A 19,750-nucleotide genomic window follows, 5' to 3' on the forward strand; every position below is an offset into this window, starting at 1 on the left:
GTCACAGTCTTGTCTAAGGGTATATTAGATTGGGAATCCAAACTTATATTTCTGGCTCTGTCTTGTATGTAGCAAATATAGCTACTAAATAGAAAATTATGCTTTCACCATATGAACCTGCTACATTCTAAGAAGTGGCTGTTGTAAATAATCTACTCAACATGCTAAGAAAACAATGCAAGTCTTACATCATTTTTTGCCCCCAAAACAATTTTGTGTCTGAGGATGCATAATAAAACGACTTGGGCTATTGGGAATGGTTTGGCTTTATCCACTGTGGAGATTTGTTTTCCTATTTTGGAAAACAAATCTCCACAGTGGATGAAGAAAAAACGTTCAAAGCCCATCGAAAATGTATTTGTTTCTTACCTGGATCTAGGATCTGGTCCCTATTGTGAAAAGAACATAAACAAAACAAAATAATTCAATTTATTTTTTATTTAAAAAAATTGGAGATCTAAAACACAACATGTTTATACTTTTGTAATGATAGAAATTTGGATTTCTTGTACTTTAGACTTTGGTCATGTATACAAGGACTATGGGGCAGGGTGTCTAAAAACACGAAGAAATGTGGTGCAGGGTATGTAAACCAGTTTAGTGCATTTGCAATAGTAAATCTGCCCTTATGTTTAGTAAATAAGACTAGATAAAGTATTCTGTCGTAGGTACTTGTAATGTAGTGTAAAGGAGAATGACAAGTTATGCTTGGCCACAGCTTCACTTTCCTTTTCACTAGTTTTGCTACTTTTTTTCTTCAGTGTATAAACTTGGTCCCAATGATGCAGAGTGTGATCTGTTCCTACATTCCTTTTTTTTAATGCTAGTGAATCCATTATTTATTATAAGCAGTTAAGAGCATGTTTACCTTTAAACCCTGTGTATACTTAGTCTGATGCAAAGTTGCATTCACAATTCTGCAGGGTTCTGAAGAGAATCCTGTAGCATTTCTTGTAGTATGTAGTCAGAGTTTTCTCTGGTGATCTGCATTCTAGAGAGCGTCAGGCACTGTGCAGTAATCATATGTAGGAAAAAGATTCCCCCACTGCACTACAGGAGCTGAGCTAAGCTGCTAGAGGAGTGTATATGACAAACACGCTTGTTGTTGGTTTTCAATAACAGCCAGCGGAAGTGTGAATGCAGCCCTGAAGTATTATACAGGCTGTAATGCAAGACGAGTAAACGTTAAAGGGTACGCCACTAGCCGGCGTTCTGAACATTTAGTTCTGAATGCTGTGTACGCGCTGCAGTGGTCGGCCACGCCCCCTCGTGATGTCACACCATGCCTTTCAATGCAAGTCTATAGGAGGGGGCGTGCATTGAGGGGCGTGGCCTGATGCCACAAGATTTTCACAGAAACGTAGCCATTTATAAAGCTCTAGAGTGTATTATAAGCAGTTACAATTTTGTATGTCTACAAAATGTAAAGACAATTTTCTGTTCCTTGTTTTACTTTACAAATGTAAAAAAGTTTATCACGAAACACAGGCATTTTGGGTTCTGAAGTCAGTATACTGCCACTGATATGGACCTTCTTCGGTAATGTACCCTTTAGATTTGTCCTACCATACATTCCTATCACCTCTCGATCAGTGATCCTTGCCTGCTCTCTCTCTAAGCTTTAAGATGTTACAAGGTGTGAGCTGACTGGATGCACAGCCATCATTGCACAAACTGAGTCTCATCATTGTGAAGACACTGTAGATCCACTATGTGTCCTATAATTTCTTCCTTTACTTCACATTAATTGGTATCATGGCTTGCAACGTTTAGCCTGGTTCTCTGCCCCAGAGCTGCTCACTCTCTTGTTGCGGTGATGTGGAAAGGTTGGCATCAGCTGTGGCTCACAGGCTGCAAAGAAGATATTTCATTATTGGTAGTTATATTGTTCATTTAGATCTTCATCAGAAACAACACTTTACAGAAAAAATACAATATATAATGATAATTGAGGACAATTAATTAAATGTCTAAGATATAGTTGTCATCGTTTACTAGCAAGCAGTCTGGTGTGTGTAATACTGGACTTAGCATTTCTTACTTGAAGAATCAATTAAAAGGGATAGAATTACAGAACAATATTTCATGATTGGGTGGCAATGTTCCTAAAATGCCAATATGATTGGTGACTGCTTAAGATTATGGCAGTATGACTGCAACATGTCCACACACATGAAGATTAAAAAGAGTATTTAGACGCTAAACTGGCCCAGACTGCTGCCAGAAAAAGAAAAGAAAAAAAAACAAAACAACAAGCCTCTACTTAACTCCCGCCGATCCGAGTGCCTCCGGTATCTCTGCCCTGGCCTCTGTTGCAATCCTCCTCCTGGTGTTGGCAGTCAGCGCATTAGACTGCAGCTAAGCTAATCGCTAGCCGCAGCAGTGTCCTGTGTCTAGCCAGTAATTGGCTTAACAGCAATTTGACGTATTGAGCCCAAGCATTGGTCTTCTTTCTTGAGACCTGATACGTCACACTGCTGCTCAACCAATCTATGGCCAAGGTAGGACACCGCTGCAACCAGCAATTGGATGCACTGCAGTCTGACAAGTCAACCCCAGGCACTAGCAAGAGGATTTGCAGGGATACTGTTGGCATTGGGGAGCAGCAGTAGGTTAATAGTTTTTTTTTCTTAACTGCTAACAGCCTAGGCATAATTTGGAAAAAGAGCGTTAAAGGGGTACTCCCCTGGAAAAGTTTTTTTTAATCAACTGGTGGCAGAAAGTTAAACAGATTTGTAAATTACTTCTATTTAAAAATCTTTAATCCTTCCTGTACTTATCAGCTCTTGTATGCTCCAGAGGAAGTTCTTTTCTTTTTGAATTTCCTTTCTGTCTGATCACAGTGCTCTCTGCTGACACCTCTGTCCATTTTAGGAACTGTCCAGAGGAGGATAGGTTTGCTATGGGGATTTGCTTGTACTCTGGACAGTACCTAAAATGGACAGAGGTGCCAGCAGAGAGCACTGTGATCAGACAGAAAGAAAAATCCTACAAAGAAAATAATTTCTCCTTGATTTTTAAATCAAAGTAATTTACAAATCTGTTTAACTTTCTGCTGATTGATTTAAAAGAAAGTGTTTTCCAGGGGAGTACCCCTTTAATGAACACACTTTTGTCTTACTTTGGAGTTAAACTGGAGTGCTCCTTTATATGCACATTAGATGCACGTGTGGATTTGCACCTTTGCAATTTAGTGTAGCTAATCCATGGCTTTTCAGCACATGGCAATATTGAACTTACTGTGAATTTTAAAATCCGAAGTGAGTGAATTCTCTTTTTCAGATTTTCCTGAGCCTGTATATGGGGTATAAAGTACCACATTCCCTTGTGTTAACAGTGCAATCTCAATTATTCCATCCCTTAATCCTGGGAGTATGAATGTGGCCCTATAGTTCTAAAATCTTACAATTTGTTAAAATTATATTTTGTCAAGTGAACAGTGAGCTAAACAGTTTGCTACAATGGATCAGCCTGGTGTCTAGACTTTCAGGACCTGAAAGAGATGTGTGCTGCTGGTACTTAGTTCAGTGAGGACTGTGTACAACGGAAAAAAAAATTCAGCCCCTTGATCTAAGCAAAATATTTCACAGAAAGCAAAGACCTTAAAAATGCTTACTAACTAAAACAAATATACAGAACCTATTATATGGGTGCCTTCACACCACAATTCCACTCTTCAGCAGTCACTCTTTAGCAGCCGGACTGGCAGGAAAATTTTAAAATCGCCTTTCAAATCCCTTGCCAAACGTTGTTTCCCAATGAGCAACTAGCGGATTTAGCTTGGGTCATATTCCAGTCATATCCGTTTTGTGGCCAAAACTGAAATCCGCAGCAGACAGTGTTTTTCAGTCCCCAACTGACTTCTGTATGCTCATTAAGTTAAATGGGGTACAACACTGGTCCAACAGGTATGCAGCAGAAGGTGGTATTAAATTCTCTGCAGTATCTGGCTGCTGGAGAGTGAAAACCTATTGGGGAGATTTATCAAAACTTGATTGGTGCAGTTGCCTATAGCAACCAGATTGCTTCTTTCATTTTTAAAGAGACCTGTGAAAAATTAAAGAAGCAAACTGACTGGTTGCCATGAGCAACTGCACCATTCTTCCTCTACACAGGTTTTGATAAATTTCCCCGATAGTGTGGAGCTTTACGTACATAAAATTGAACGCAATGGGAAAGGATGCAGTGTTTTTATGTGACCAAACATCATAGGTTATCCATATTAAATAATGCATAAAACCAAAGAAGACAAAAAAGTCTTACGTAAAGGTTTCTCCTTGAAATAAGAACTTGCCAGGCTGTCTTCTGCTGTAGCTCTGACGGGAGGGAGAAGACAAAAATAAGTCAGTATTTTGACTAATGCAATTTTTACATCAACATAGGAAGCTGCTTGAGGAATCTCTGCTGCAGATCTGGTAAAAGGTAACAGTATGCTGTTCTATTTTTTCTGATTATTGAAGGAACCCATTATACTTAATAAAGGTCCATTGTACACCATTTGTGTCAGTCATGTGATGGTTCCAGAACTGCCATTGTTTTTGTTTATCCATTCCTATGATGGCACTAAAAAATGGAAAAACTAATGCAGTTGTGATCACAGCTTAACAGGAATACAGGGGGGAAAAAAATCTATTCATGTAGCTCTTGTAGCATTTTCTTACCTCTTTTTGGGATCATACATAAATAGGAAATTGAGAAGTCGGAGGCCAGCTTCAGAGAGCCAGGGAAACTTATGCTTCAGATTGTTGTATGGCTGCTTGCGTACTGTGTACTGACCAACTAGAGGTAACTTAGAGAAACCCTGCAAAGAACAGAAGTTATTATCATAAATGACAAAAGCCAAACATGACAAAAATATAGCGTAATGAACATTAAATTACTAGATCAGGGGCCTACAAGGAAATCAGGCCACTTTGCAAAACTAAGAACAGGCTCCACTGAAAGTACGGACAAATGTAAAATGCCTTTATTAAAAAGAACAATGGAAGCTCAGTAAAGTTATTCCGGAAAGAGTTTGTGAATGGCTGGATTCAAGTTTGCAGGATAATGTTGCCAAGTGTCCTAGTTACATTATAGATATAAAGCATCTAATCTATTGTAAATAAATGACATGGAGTGGTACCTATTCTTGCATTGCATTGGATATTTAGGTCTCAAAGAAGTCAGTTACACCAATTTTTTTACATTACATTACAGGATTTTGTGCTATAGGTTCTTCACTGTATTAATGCTATGCATTATTTACAGCACACAGGCACATCAATGGGGGCAAAATCATCCCCCTCGGTAGCAGATCTGTCTTTTGGTGGAAGAATGGTATCATTATTTTCTGACTGTAATCCATATGTGCATGACATTGTATGATACAGTCGTTATATGGATGATGTCTAGTCATCGGGTGTAGTGACTGTACCACACTCAGTGGAATAATGATACCTCACCTATTCTCAAATTCACTTACATGTAAGATAAACATACTGGGGGAAGTTTATGAAAACCTGTGTAGAGGAAGAGTGGTGCAGTTGTCCATAGCAACCAATCAGATGGCTTTTATCATTTTTATAAAGGCCTCTGGCAAATGAAAGAAGCAATCTGATGGATGCTATGGACAACTGCACCACTCTACCTATACACAGGTTTTGATACATCTCCTTCACTGTTCCTTTCTTAGAGGTGTTTCTCAGCTCTAGAGTGGGGGAATCTCAGGTTTGGGGTACGTTCAGACAAGCTGATATTTTACGCTGCGGATCCGCCGCCGAAAGACCCCTACAGGGTGCCTCAGATGTGCAATCCGCCGCTACGAGCAGACACACTGCTGCGATGTGCGAGTCACCATGCACATGTGCAGTATACTGGCACATCACAGCTGCTCTCGGCCTAGAGCAGCCGTGATGTGGGCTAGTACACCCCGCATGCGCGGTGACTCGCACATTGCAGCAGTGCGTCTGCTCGTAGCGGTGGATTGCCGGTCCGAGCAGGCACATCTGAGGCACCCTGTAGGGGTCCTTCGGCAGTGGATTAGCAGCGTAAAATACGCTGTGGATCTGCTCGTCTGAACATACCTTTAGACTGTACCCGCAATCATATTTTACATAACACATTACACATATGACAAGCTAGATCCATACATACAATTTCTATGAAAGAATTAATTTGCACAAGACACAATTATTCTTCTGATGTAGCATTTGATAGAGGGCAGCTGTAGTATGCAAACATGTCACAGAGAAACTATCCTAATTGAGCATAAAGGGGGAGGAAACTTTGCCAGAGAGCTAGTGGGCTCTTTATCAAGTCTAGACTTGATAGAGCATTAGCTCTCGAAACACTTTGTTGTTCAAACCATCCTAATAAATAAACACATTTTTATTTTGATAAGCATCTGCCGTTACTCTAGGCCATCTATACGTCTGTACACCTCCTAAAGACCCCTTTTTCTTCTCTTTTCTGCTCTGGATGTCTGGTAATTGGAAACTCCTTCATTCTGTATTGTACTACAGAGCAGGATTCACTATTCAACTGGTGCACTCTCTGTGTACAAACATTACATTACTTATCCTGTACTGATCCTAAGTTACATTCTGTATTATGAAACAAAAAATGCTACAGTTCACAGTTAAATTATCCAAGGTAGAATTGGATATACACCTATACCCTATGTGTCAGAGGGGAAAATATATAGTAAAAAGAGAACACCAAAACCTCAAAGGATAACACCAGTAGTTACTGGTACATGATAGAAAATGATGATAGGAAAGACTGTGCTTCAATTATATGTTCATTTTATTAAAACAGATACATCCTGTCACAGGGCCCTTGTGTAAAGAATGTATTAAAATATTACAATAATCAGCAGATAAAGATGCACACTACTACAATATGCTATATAAAAATTTGCTTGATGTATTGTATAATCCGCCATTTGTTAGTCTGAAATAGACATTAAACAAAGTCCTGTATAATACAAATAAAAATTTTCATTTTTATTTTTACCTTTATCTCTATTTGCATCTCAGGTTTAGGTGTTTGTTATCTCTTTCTGATGATCTACTGTATATGTTTTAGGATATTTATTTATTTAATTGTCTGTATTTGTGTATTCTCTTCTCTGTTACAAGACTGTAATGTGTATATGGCATACCCTCTCAAAAATCAATTCCTTGATTTCTATATCACAATGTGACCACCTGTTTTAACTGAGACCATGTGTATATAAAATAGGAGATTTTAGCTTTCATCAGCACATCTACTGAAGAAAGGGTCATATATGCTCCTCATTAGTACTCGAAATGTGTCTAGATTTGTGTTTGCTCACAGATGCACTACTACTATATGGACTCATTTTCACAGCAAATATCCCAGATTCAAAGCGAGCTATTGATCCAGTACTCCACTGCTGCAGCTCACCTGTTGATCCTGAGAGCAACTTTGACGTCAGACGCCTAGCCACGAGGATTCTGGACCTGCCAGTCTGGCACTACATCTACCTGTCAACCTGCGGCTTTTATTGCCACAAGACCAGCCGCAGCAGCGCTTGCTTGCACTCCAGCTTCAGCTTCATCTGCCAGTCATCCTGAGGCTTCTACTGTGTCCCGTGCCATCGGACCAGCTGCAGCCGCATGCCAGCGCTCCAGCCATAGCTGCATCCAACATCACACAGCTTCTATTGTGTCCAGCACCACTGGATCATACACTGCAGCACTTGCTAGCGCTTTGACTACAGCTCCTGACGTCTCCTGCAAGTGTGGCTGCAGACCATATCAGACGCCTGCCAGCGTCATAACCACACACTTAATAGGTGAGAACTTTCCATCTTATGTCTCCCTACTTAAAAACTTGTGAACTCTAGGCCACCATACAGGATTTTTTCCTCCAGGTTATACAGGACTTTATATTGAATGTCTATTTCAGACTAATAAATGCTGGATTATACAATACATCAAGCTATTTATTTTTTATATAGCATATTGTAGCCGTGTGCATCTTTATCTGCCGAATATTATTGTAATATTTTAATACATTCCTGCCACAGGATTGAGATACATATATGTCTCTATTTAAATAAAATGAACATATAATTGGAGCATGGTCTTTCCTATAGTCATTTTCTATCATGTACAAGTAACTACTGCTGCTATCCTTGAGGTTTTGGTGTTATCTTTTTTACTCTACATTCTGTATTATACTCCAGAGCAGTATTCACTATTCTGCTGGTGCAATCACTGTGTACATATACTGAATGACATTACTGCTGCTATATCCCTAGTGCCATACACATTTCAACGAATGGCTTTTGACCCAGAAATAAAGACAAAGCAGACAACAGTTTTCAGTCTGGGTCAAAAGCCGGATATGGTAAAAAATGAGCTGACCAGAGTATCAACCTGACTCCGCTCAGCTCTTTGACAAATGTAAAAGCATGGATACAGCAGCAAGCGGTTTTGAAATTGCACCTTTACATACAGGTATTATACTCCAGAGCTGCCCCCACAATTCTGCAGGTACAGCCACACGATGTACATAGGTGGTGAGAGGAACAGAAATGCAGAAATGATATGGAGTAAAGAAAACCATATACATTTGAAATAACTGCAACTATATTTATTACAAACATGCCGCTAATAGGGGAGCACAATTTCTAGAAATAGGCTGCAATGATGTTCTCGGGCAAAAAAAATTTGGGAACCACTGGTCTAGGAAATTACCAGAACAAAAACAAACCTGTAATAGGTTTAAAGGGTTACAGACAATTACTTGTAACTTATGAAGGAAAGTAATGTATTTTTTATTTCCACTGAAAGTACCTTGCCAATCCAAGAGAACATGTGTGAGCTCATAGAAATTGATGTAATGGTGCTGCCTGCCATAGAATGATGTCCCTCAACAGGTGCCTCCCCTTCTATTAGCCAGATCTAATGGGTTCCCTGCAGTGACAAACTGACAAGAATGTCCTGCTCAGTTACTAGGTGCCCTCCAAAGTGAAGGATTTCTTTAACATAAAATAAAAAGTGCTATATATGTGATTTATTAGCAGAGCAACAAAGAGGATTTTGTGTTAACCGCCTGTTATCTTTTTCTCACTTAACTCTTAATTGGTAGAAACAGAAAACCATAGGTGCAGTTGCTGCCACTAGGAGTTAATACTAAGCCAATAGATAATGACAATACTTCAGCACTGCCTAGAACCTCCTCATCCAAACACTGAGCTAATCCTTTCTGTACACAAAGGGTAGAAGGTAAATAATAAACCTAGAACAAACTTTAGAACCGAGAACAAGAGTAGGCTTTTGAAAAGACCAGTACATGTCTGCAAACCAGGAAAGTAACTGGATGATAGCTGTCCTCCCAATGAACAGAGCAAGAAATGGATTTTACATGAGAGTACCAAAATCCTCTTTTTTGCTTATGTATTTGGACACAAGACTATGGAAATGTCCTACAGCCATCCAAGAAGGAACACATAATTTCCCAACTGGTACACCACTTCCTGCAGTACCGATGGAAACACGCACCAAATTCTTCCTCCTAGGATACTATGGAATGTAAAGGAAAGTAGTACTGCCATACTAATGCAAGGCAGTACTAAAGGGAGGGCACTGTAAGTTATTTAGGCATAAGAGTCTGGGGAAAAATGCCACCCACTATACCACTGAAGTGCAGTTTAGTAGGCTACAATGCAGCCTCAATTAGTATTATATCCAGACTGTGTGATGTAGGGCTCGACTGTAGGAGGAGAGTAAAGTAAACCTCTGCTGTGTGTGTAAAGGTGGAGAACAACTGCTTCTTTCACTCCTATCAGAGAGTGTGTGGCAAACATGGAAACAGGAAAGAGGGGACATGGCCACAGCAGGGGATCCCTTAATGTATTTGGAAGGGGAGACAAAAGAATTAGGCCTGGGGAGAACCCCTATGCATTACATGGGAAGGGGATATATGGAAAAGAGGTCTGAGTGGGAGGAGAAAGTAGCCTGGAGGGCAATATACTCCCCTAATACTGATTAAAGGGCTACATATTTACCTTCACTTTTCTGCTTTGGGTCCCTTCAGGCCCCTAATGACATAAGTGAGAAATAAAGTCCACATCAGCTGCATACATACCGGCCAGATGGTTTCACTAGGTGTTCCCAAAAGTTGTATGATCAAATCGATCTGCTGGATTTCTGAGGTACCAGGCAATAAAGGCTTGTGAGCCAGCAGCTCAGCCAGAATACAACCAACCGCCCTACAGAGGGGACAACAATGTTATTAGGAACAACAGTCTAAATATACAGTGGGGCAAAAAAGTATTTAGTCAGCCACCAATTGTGCAAGTTCTCCCACTTAAAAAGATGAGAGGCCTGTAATTTTCATCACAGGTATACCTCAACTATGAGAGACCTAATGAGAACAAAATCTATAAAAACACATTGGCCCTCATTTACTATTCTAAACCCGACCTCTTTTGTCGTTTTTTTGGTTGCATCTTTGTCTGCGCCATGTCGCAGACATCCTGCACCAGTCTGCGACACGATGCAACATTTTTTCCCGACGGACCCGATGTGGATTCTCCCAAACCCGAAAAAGGGGCGTAACCCGACATTTCTGAGCTTTCCCACGTATTTATAAAGGTTTCCAACCCGAATTTCTTGTATTGTTGTGGATTTTTTCCCGACAACTCAGAGGAGTTGGAAACCAAAACCTACAAAACGCACGTGCGACAAACAAGATGCGACATAATAATAAATAACAGGGGAAAAAAGCAGTCGGGTAAGAAAGCAAGATAGACTTACAACCCGATTTTCTTAGTAAATGAGGGCCATTGTCAGATTAAAAAAAAAAATGTATTTGCAAATTATTGTGGAAAACAAGTATTTGGGGGGAGATTTATCAAATCCTGTCCAGAGGAAAAGTTGCCCATAGCAACCAATCAGATCGCTTCTTTCTCAGAGGACTTTTCAAAAATGAAAGAAGCGATCTGATTGGTTGCTATGGGCAACTCAGCAACTTTATCTCTTGACAAGCTTTGATAAATCTCCCCCTTGGTCACCTACAAGCAAGATTTCTGGCTCTCACAGACCTGTAACTTCTTCTTTAACCCCTTAAGGACCAAGGACGTACCGGTACGTCCTTGGTCCTGCTCTTCTGATATAACGCGGGGTTACACAGTAACCCAGCGTCATATCACGGCGGGCCCGGCGTCATAGTGAAGCCGGGACCCGCCTCTAATAGCGCGCAGCGCCGATCGCGGCGCCGCGCGCTATTAACCCTTTAGCCGCGCGGCTAAAAGTGAAAGTGAAAGTTCCCGACTAGCTCAGTCGTGCTGTTCGGGATAGCCGCGGCTAATCGCGGCATCCCGAACAGCTGACAGGACAGCGGGAGGGCCCCTTCCTGCCTCCTCGCTGTCCGATCGCCGAATGACTGCTCAGTGCCTGAGATCCAGGCATGAGCAGTCAAGCGGCAGAATCGTTGATCACTGGTTTCTTATGAGAAACCAGTGATCAACATAGAAGATCAGTGTGTGCAGTGTTATAGGTCCCTATGGGACCTATAACACTGCAAAAAAAAAGTGAAAAAAAAAAAGTGAATAAAGATCATTTAACTCCTCCCCTATTAAAAGTTTGAATCACCCCCTTTTTCCAATAAAAAAAAAAAACACAGTGTAAATAAAAATAAACATATATGGTATCACCGCGTGCGGAAATGTCCGAATTATAAAAATATATCATTAATTAAACCGCTCGGTCAATGGCGTGCGCGCAAAAAAATTCCAAAGTCCAAAATAGTGCATTTTTGGTCACTTTTTATATAATTTAAAAATGAATAAAAAGTGATCAATAAGTCCTATAAATGCAAAAATGGTACCGTTAAAAACTTCAGATCATGGTGCAAAAAATGAGCCCTCATACCGCCCCATACACGGAAAAATAAAAAAGTTATAGGGATCAGAAGATGACAATTTTAAACGTATTAATTTTCCTGCATGTAGTTATGATTTTTTCCAGAAGTCCGACAAAATCAAACCTATATAAGTAGGGTATCATTTTAATCGTATGGACCTACAGAATACATATCAGGTGTCATTTTTACCAAAAAATGTACTACGTAGAAACGGAAGCCCCCAAAAGTTACAAAACAGCGTTTTTTTTCAATTTTGTCGCACAATGATTTTTTTTTCCCCGCTTCACCATAGATTTTTGGGCAAAATGACTGACGTCATTACAAAGTAGAATTGGTGGCGCAAAAAATAAGCCATCATATGGATTTTTAGGTGTAAATTTGAAAGAGTTATGATTTTTTAAAGGCAAGGAGCAAAAAACGAAAATGCAAAAACGGAAAACCCCCCGGTCCTTAAGGGGTTAAGAGTCTCCTCTGTCCTCCACTGGTTACCTGTATTAATGGCCCCTGTTTGAACTTGTTATCAGTATAAAAGACATCTGTCTACAACCTCAAACAGTCACACTCCAAACTCCACTATGTCCAAGACCAAAGAGCTGTCAAAGGACACCAGAAACAAAATTGTAGACCTGCACAAGACTGGGAAGACTGAATCTGCAATAGGCAAGCAGCTTGGTGTGAAGAAATCAACTGTGAGAGCAATTATTAGAAAATGGAAGACATACAAGACCACTGATAATCTCCCTCGATCTGGGGCTCCACGCAAGACCTCACAACGTTGTGTCAAAATGATCACAAGAACGGTGAGCAAAAATCCCACAACCACATGGGGGGACCAAGTGAATGACCTGCAGAGAGATGGGACCAAAGTAACAAAGGCTACCATCAGTAACACACTACACCGCCAGGGACTCAAATCATGCAGTGCCAGATGTGTCCCCCTGCTTAAGCCAGTACATGTCTGGGCCCATTTGAAGTTCAGAGCATTTAGAGGATCCAGATGAGTACTGGGAGAATGTCATATGGTCAAATGAAACCAAGGTAGAACTTTTTGGTAAAAACTCAACTTGTCATGTTTGGAGGAGAAAGAATGCTGAGTTGCATCCAAAGAACACCATACCTACTGTGAAGCATGGGGGTGGAAACATCATGCTTTGGGGCTATTTTTCTGCTAAGGGACCAGGACAACTGATCTGTGTAAAGGAACGAATGAACGGGGCCATGTATCATGAGATTTTGAGTGAAAACCTCCTTCCATCAGCAAGGGCATTGAAGATGAAATGTGGCTGCGTCTTCCAGCATGACAATGATCCCAAACACATCCCCAGGGCAATGAAGGAGTGGCTTCATAAGAAGCATTTCAAGGCCCTGGAGTGGCCAAGCCAGTCTCCAGATCTAGACCCAATAGAAATCCTTTGGATGGTCTGTGTTGCCAGCAACAACCCCACAACATCAATGCTCTAGAGGAGATCTGCATGGAGGAATGGGCAAAAATACCAGCAACAGTGTGTGAAAACCTTGTGTAGATTTACAGAAAACGTTTGACTTCTGTCATTGCCAACAAAGGATATATAACAAAGTATTGAGATGAACTTTTGTTATTGACTAAATACTTATTTTCCACCATAATTTGCAAATAAATTCTTTAAAAATCAGACTGTGATTTTTATGGTTTTTCTAATTATGTCTTTCATAGTTGAGGTATACCTATAATTTTTCTATCATTTTAAACTTGGAACTTTAACCCATGAATATACTTCATCACAAGAACAAGCAAAACACATACAAATGATATATACATAAATGAAAATACAAAAGATATATAAATTTCACAAAGCTCTACAAGTAGACTGTTTAGTGGGCAAATGTTCTTGTTCTAAAAATTAACATGACCATATAACTTCAAAAGCAGTCGCTATAAGTTTGGCTGACAGATATCTCCTGTGGGCCTCCTATACATGCTTATCTCCCAGAGAGCAAAAGGATAGTGCCAATTGAAGGTCAACCTACCTGATCATTCTTTCCCAATTTCAACTGTTCTGCCAACTTTATCCCCCATACACAGGAGAAAAATGTCCACCAATTCCAAAAAAAGGAATTTACATCACCAGGATTCTGCCACCTGCACAATGGTGGTTTGGGAATGGCACCGCGAAGATAATAAATCCTAATGGCTACTGTATTTTAGTGTTGTTGCACATTTGTTTTAACCCCTTGGGGAAGGAGGGTTTTTCCATTCTTGCACTTTTGTTTTTTCCTCCTCACCTTTTAAAAATCATAACCCTTTCAATTTTGCACCTAAAAATCCATATGATGGCTTATTTTTTGCGCCACCAATTCTACTTTGCAGTGACATCAGTCATTTTACCCAAAAATCTACAGCAAAACGGAAAAAATAAATCATTGTGCGACAAAACTGAAGAAAAAATGCCATTTTGTAACTTTTGTGAGCTTCTGTTTCTACGCAGTACATTTTTTGGTAAAAATGACACCTTATCTTTATTCTGTAGGTCCATACGATTAAAATGATACCCTACGTATATAGGTTTGATTTTGTCGTACTACTGGAAAAAATCATAACTACATGCAGGAAAATGTATACGTTTAAAATTGTCATGTTCTGACCCCTATAACTTTTTTATTTTTCGGCGTACGGGCGGTATGAGGGCTCATTTTTTGTGCTTTGATTTGAAGTTTTTAGCGGTACCATTTTTGTATTGATCGGACTTTTTGATGGTTTTTTATTGATTTTTTCATTATATAAAAAGTGACCAAAAAAAACGCTTTTTTGGACTTTGACCGTGCGGTTTAATTAACGTTATATTTCTATAATTTGGACATTTCCGCACCCGGCGATACCACATATGTTTATGTTCATTTTCACTGTTTTTTTTTTTTTTAAATGGGAAAAGGGGAGTGATTCAAACTTATTAGGGAAGGGGTTAAATGATCTTTATTAACTTTTTTTTTCACTTTTTTTTGGCAATGTTATAGCTCCCATAGGGGACTATAACACTGCACACCCTAACCTTTATATCGATCTTTGTTATCTCATAGGATAACATTAATCTATGATTCTGCCGCTTGACTGCTCATGCCTGGATCTCCGGCACTGGGCAGTCATTCGGCGATCGGACAGCGAGGAGGAAGGTAGGGGACTCTCCTGCTGTCCTACAGCTGTTTGGGATGCCGCCATTTAGCCGCGGCGATCCCAAACAGCCCACTGAGATAGCCGGGAGCAGTTTACTTTCATTTTAGACGCAGCATTCAACTTTGGGTTAATAGCGCACGGCACCGCGATCAGTGCCGCGCACTATTAGCCACGGGACCCGGCCGTGGCCCGGCGTTATACAAAGGGAGTGGGTAGAGGGTGTACAGGTATGTCCTCCGTCCCCAACGAGTTCAACCTATATCCCTAAGGAGTCCCTACTGAGTTGATCCAGAGGAAGGCAAAAAACCCTCATACTAGAGGTAAAAATTCCTTCCTGACTCCAAATATGGCAGTCAGAATAAATCCCTGGATCAACCTTCTGTCCCTATAAATCTAATATACATAACCAGCGATGTTATTATTCTCCAAAAATGCATCCAGACCCCTTTTGAACTCTTTGACAGAGTTCACCATGACCACCTCCTCTGGCAGAGAATTCCACAGTCTCACTGCTCTTACAGTAAAGAACCCCCGTCTGTGCTGGTGTAGAAACCTTCTTTCCTCAAGATGCAGAGGATGCCCCCTTGTTATAGATACAGTCCTGGGTATAAATAGATCATGAGAGAGATCTCTGTACGGTCCCCTGATATATTTATACATAGTTATTAGGTCTCCCCTAAGCCTTCTTCTTTCTAAACTAAATAACCCCAATTCTGATACTTTCTGGGTACTATGGTCCTCCCATTCCCCGTATTACCCTGGTTGCCCGTCTTTGAACCCTTTCCAGCTCCACTATATCTTTCTTGTACACTGGTGCCCATTACTGTACACAGTATTCCATGTGTGGTCTGACTAGTGATTTGTACAGCAGTAGAATTATTTCCTTGTCATGGGCATCTATGCCCCTATTGATGCACCCCATGATTTTATTTGCCTTGGCAGCAGCTGCCAGACACTGCATTAAAGAGTTTTAATTACCTAATTTTAAAATGGTATAATAATGGAAAAGGACTTAGGAGTCTTAGTTAACAGTAAATTTAGCTGTAGTGACCAGTGTCGGGCAGCTGCAAGTGTAAGGGTATGTTCACACTGAGGAATTGGAGAGGAATTTCCACGAATAATTCTGCTTGCTTTTTCCTCTCCAATTCATTCAGCAGATAAAATCCCATAGAGTTGTACAGAATTTCTGCCCCTCAGTTCACACTAAGGAATTTCCTCAAGCAGAATTCTGACGAGGAAGTCTGTTCCGCTTGAAGAAAGAACATGTTCTTTCTTTCAGGCGGAATCAGCGTCTTACTCCCATAGAGATCAATGTTAATTATTTTTTTCAGTCAGAATGATTTCCACGCGGAATTGGCGCGGAATTGGGCATGGAAAAAAAAAAAAAATAAATAAGAGGATAATATATATATTATACTCTTCTCCTCCTCCGCTTGAAATTTTAATTTCCGCGTGTGGAATTCTGCTCGAATTCCGCACCAATTCCGTGCGAAATCTCTGTGAGTTCTTGTGGAAAAGTAACAATATTTGGAGGCAGAAAATTTCTGCTTGATTTCCGCCCCAATTCCTCAGTGTGAACATAACCTAAGATGAGTACAACTGCAGGTTTACTAACCTTTTATTCTTTATATTATTTTAATATATATATATATATATATATATATATATATATATATATATATATATATATATGTGCAGGTGGTAATAATTGTCTATTAACTGAAAGCAAGAGGCCTCCTGTCTTACATTCTGTGAAAAAGAAGACTGAGTAGTTTACAATGTTATGCTTACCACATGTCAATGGCTGTTGTCTGTGTTGTGCTTCCTAAGAGCAATTCTGGGGCCCGATACCTGAAATCACAAAACAAGGTAAAGCAAAACCTTGGGGCAGAAAGTGATCACATGATACAGGTAGAAAAGCAACTAAAATTGAAAAAAAACATTTCTAAGGTGAAATTGAAAATAAGTGCAAATTTGGGATGGGGGTCATTTTCACACTGGTCACGGTGTAGTAAAATTTACATGGCATACCACAGTGATGTGTATGTTTTGTTTCTTGCCCTAAATCATGACAATTTAAACAGATTATATTACTGGAAAAAGTGAGGCACATTAAAAGTTGCCCTCAAATACTTATTCCAGCTACTGGGGAACAATTCCATTATAGTGTAGGATACAATAGACCATGTCTTGTAGATTCTTCTAGATATTTGCCAACAAAATCTACTGAACTATTTATTATTACGGCATGTCATGGCTAAGGACTCTTTGACAATGCTCACAGTTTCCAGTGGTGTAGGCAACTACAGCAAGGCCCCATTCATAAGGCCCTATTAGGTGAGTTGGGATGCAGTGTCCTGCACAGTGGGTAGCCACTAGTGCAGCTGTACAGCTTTCATCCTTAGGATCAACAGAGATCGGACCTAAAACAATGATAATGTTATTACATATACTAGTGATATGTCATATCATTAGAAGCTGGATACACCCTTTCAATGTCTACATTCAGGAAAAGAATCAACAGAACAAAGCTAAAATACTTGAGCTACCAGGTTTGCCCTCAAGATCTTTTCAGAGAAGAATGTGACGGGCCAACATATTGTAAGGAGATGATAGGGCATAAAGACAAAACACTGATTTGAAACCTCTGTAATCTAAGATTATATGCATTACCAGTGTACAGGCATGAAAATATTTGTTATCAGTTTAGCTATTAATGTTTTCATTTTTTTTTTTTATGAACCATGCACTATATTCGTATATATCACATAGTTCACTGTCTATGTTGTTTTAATAACAAAAAAGTAAAAAAAAAAGCAAAAAAAAGTCTCTTGAAGACCATTGCAAAATATGCCAAGTCACAGGGTGATCTAGAATGAAAGAATAAAACTGGACTAACATCGTGGTGTTCAGCTACTGGTAAAAAACAATAGGGATTTGCACTAGATCTTTTTGTAGACTAAGATCTGTTTAGCTGTCACATTACATCTTCTTATGCACTGTGGATATGATTTTCTGCCTGACATTACCGATTGGCATTTAAACTGATGACAAACCTTCACTGGCAGCTACTCACCAAAGAGTCACTACTTTTGGAGTCATCTGTTTTGCAGGAACACTGTATGCGCGGGCAAGGCCAAAGTCAGCTGCAATAATGAAGAAAAAAAAACACAACAAACACATCAGTCAGTCATTCTAGCTACTATATGTATGACAACTTCAACAGCACACACAAATGGAAGGATACGTCTGTGTGCCTTACCGATTTTTACACAGCCCTTATCAGTCATCAGCAAATTGGAGACCTTCAGATCCCTGCCCAGAGAAAAAAAAATGAAAGTGCGGAATGTGAATTCTGAACAATTTAACAATAATCCATACAGTTACTTTGTGTGTGAGAGAGAGAGAGACACATAGTGGGAAAGAAAGCAGCTATGAATATGAATTATTAAAGGCATTTAACTGTATTACACCTATGGATGTATTACACCTATGGATGAGATATACAATCACAGCAAAATCTAATTTATAACTTAAAACCAATCAGCTTCTAAGCCTACAAACACTTTGGGAATATGTCTGTCATAGCGTGTTAAAGGGGTACTCCGGTGAAAACCTTTTTTCTTTTAAATCAACTGGTGGCAGAAAGTTAAACATATTTGTAAATTACTTCTATTAAAAAATCTCAATCCTAATACTTATTAGCTGCTGAATGCTACAGAGGAAATTCCTTTCTTTTTGGAACACTGATGACATCACAAACACAGTGCTCTCTGCTGACATCTCTGTCCATTTAAGCAACCATGCATAGCAGATGTATGCTAAGGGCAGCATGGTGGCTCAGTGGTTAGCACTGCTGCCTTGCAGTGCTGGGGACTTGGGTCCAAAGCCCACTAAGGACAACAATAAATAAAGCGTTATTATTATTATAATAACGTCAGCAGAGAGAACTGTGGTCGTGTTGTCATTAGAGAGCATTCCAAAAAGAAAAGCATTTCCTCTGTAGTATTCAGCAGCTAATAAGTACAGGAAGGATTAAGATTTTTTAATAGAAGTAATTTACAAATCTGTTTAACTTTCTGCCACCAGTAGATTTAAAAGAAAAAAAGGTTTTCACCGGAGTACCCCTTTAACTACCTTCTTGCCATGACATATAGATTTCTCACTACGTGGTTAAATTATAGTGACACAATTGTGGTAATCATAATGGCGAATAATGGTAACAATAAAATAAAACCCCAAACAATTGAGAATTTTTTTTTATTCCTTTATAATGCAGGTTTTCCGCTTTGTATAACTATTTATTTAAATTAATTTGCATAGCATAACATCTGCAGCATATACAGTTTGTGTAAACATTCACTTAAGTGTATACAAAGTGAAAACATTACCTATGCACAATGAAGTTTTCATGCAGATACTGGAGGCCAGTGAGTAGTTGAAAACATATACATTTTACCTGTGTAAAAATGAAAAACGGAATAACCAAACATAGCAAATAAAATTGCAACAATAAAAACTCTAAGGGTAGGGTCACATGTGCTGTATTTTGCTGCATATTTCCTGCAGCTGATTTTGCTGCCCATTCGTGACCTTGTTTGCTGTTTCCGCTTCAGTTGGGGCCCATGCACACAACGGACAGAGATTCTGTGTGCAGAGGGTGCCGACGAAATCAATCGGCGATATGACTGTGCAAAACATGCGCCGTTCCCATTGATGGCAATG

At 39.6% G+C, this 19,750-nt stretch overlaps 1 protein-coding gene across 3 annotated transcripts in view; it reads right to left on the reverse strand.

Moving 5' to 3' along the window:
- Positions 1-423: 423 nt before the first annotated feature.
- Positions 424-19,750, reverse strand: part of CDK10 (cyclin dependent kinase 10) — a 34,798-nt gene continuing 15,471 nt past the window's right edge. For all 3 annotated transcript variants that reach the window (XM_056526003.1, XM_056526004.1, XM_056526002.1), the window contains exons 6-13: positions 19,417-19,484; positions 18,288-18,340; positions 18,102-18,171; positions 16,817-16,876; positions 10,099-10,222; positions 4,662-4,801; positions 4,264-4,316; positions 424-1,851 (exon numbers count right to left, since the gene is read on the reverse strand). In XM_056526003.1, the coding sequence (XP_056381978.1) occupies positions 1,754-1,851; positions 4,264-4,316; positions 4,662-4,801; positions 10,099-10,222; positions 16,817-16,876; positions 18,102-18,171; positions 18,288-18,340; positions 19,417-19,484 (666 nt within the window). In that variant the 3' untranslated portion in view covers positions 424-1,753. The remainder of the gene's footprint in view (positions 1,852-4,263; positions 4,317-4,661; positions 4,802-10,098; positions 10,223-16,816; positions 16,877-18,101; positions 18,172-18,287; positions 18,341-19,416; positions 19,485-19,750) is intronic.

Source organism: Hyla sarda, chromosome 6 (genome assembly GCF_029499605.1).
Source record: "Hyla sarda isolate aHylSar1 chromosome 6, aHylSar1.hap1, whole genome shotgun sequence".
In the NCBI taxonomy this organism is placed as follows: domain Eukaryota; kingdom Metazoa; phylum Chordata; class Amphibia; order Anura; family Hylidae; genus Hyla; species Hyla sarda.